Source organism: Penaeus monodon, chromosome 25 (assembly GCF_015228065.2).
Source record: "Penaeus monodon isolate SGIC_2016 chromosome 25, NSTDA_Pmon_1, whole genome shotgun sequence".
In the NCBI taxonomy this organism is placed as follows: Eukaryota; Metazoa; Arthropoda; class Malacostraca; order Decapoda; family Penaeidae; genus Penaeus; species Penaeus monodon.
Window position 1 is genome coordinate 37044716 of NC_051410.1, and position 223 is coordinate 37044938.

The 223-nt window shown below is 39.9% G+C and overlaps 1 protein-coding gene across 1 annotated transcript in view; it reads left to right on the top strand.

Moving 5' to 3' along the window:
- The window catches only part of LOC119589213 (bestrophin-1-like), a gene marked incomplete in the record, with an annotated part of 39481 nt that overhangs the window by 33544 nt on the left and 5714 nt on the right, over positions 1–223 (top strand). Inside the window, 1 exon segment of the mRNA XM_037937812.1 lies at positions 3–138. Within this exon segment, the coding sequence (XP_037793740.1) occupies positions 3–138 (136 nt within the window).

The window sequence follows — 223 nt, forward strand, 5'->3', positions numbered from 1 at the left end:
AGGACAAACGGAGCAAGTTAATGAGAAGAACGATTGTGCGCTACGCCAACCTGTCTATGCTAATTACCTTCACCATGATCTCTCCAGCTGTTAAGAAAAGGTTTCCAACGAGGGAGCACCTTGTAGAAACAGGTATGGAGCTTATTAATTTTAATCATTATGTAAATTTTAATCGTGGTTTTATTTTAATCGCGTTGATTAGCGTGGGGTGAGACTATCATGC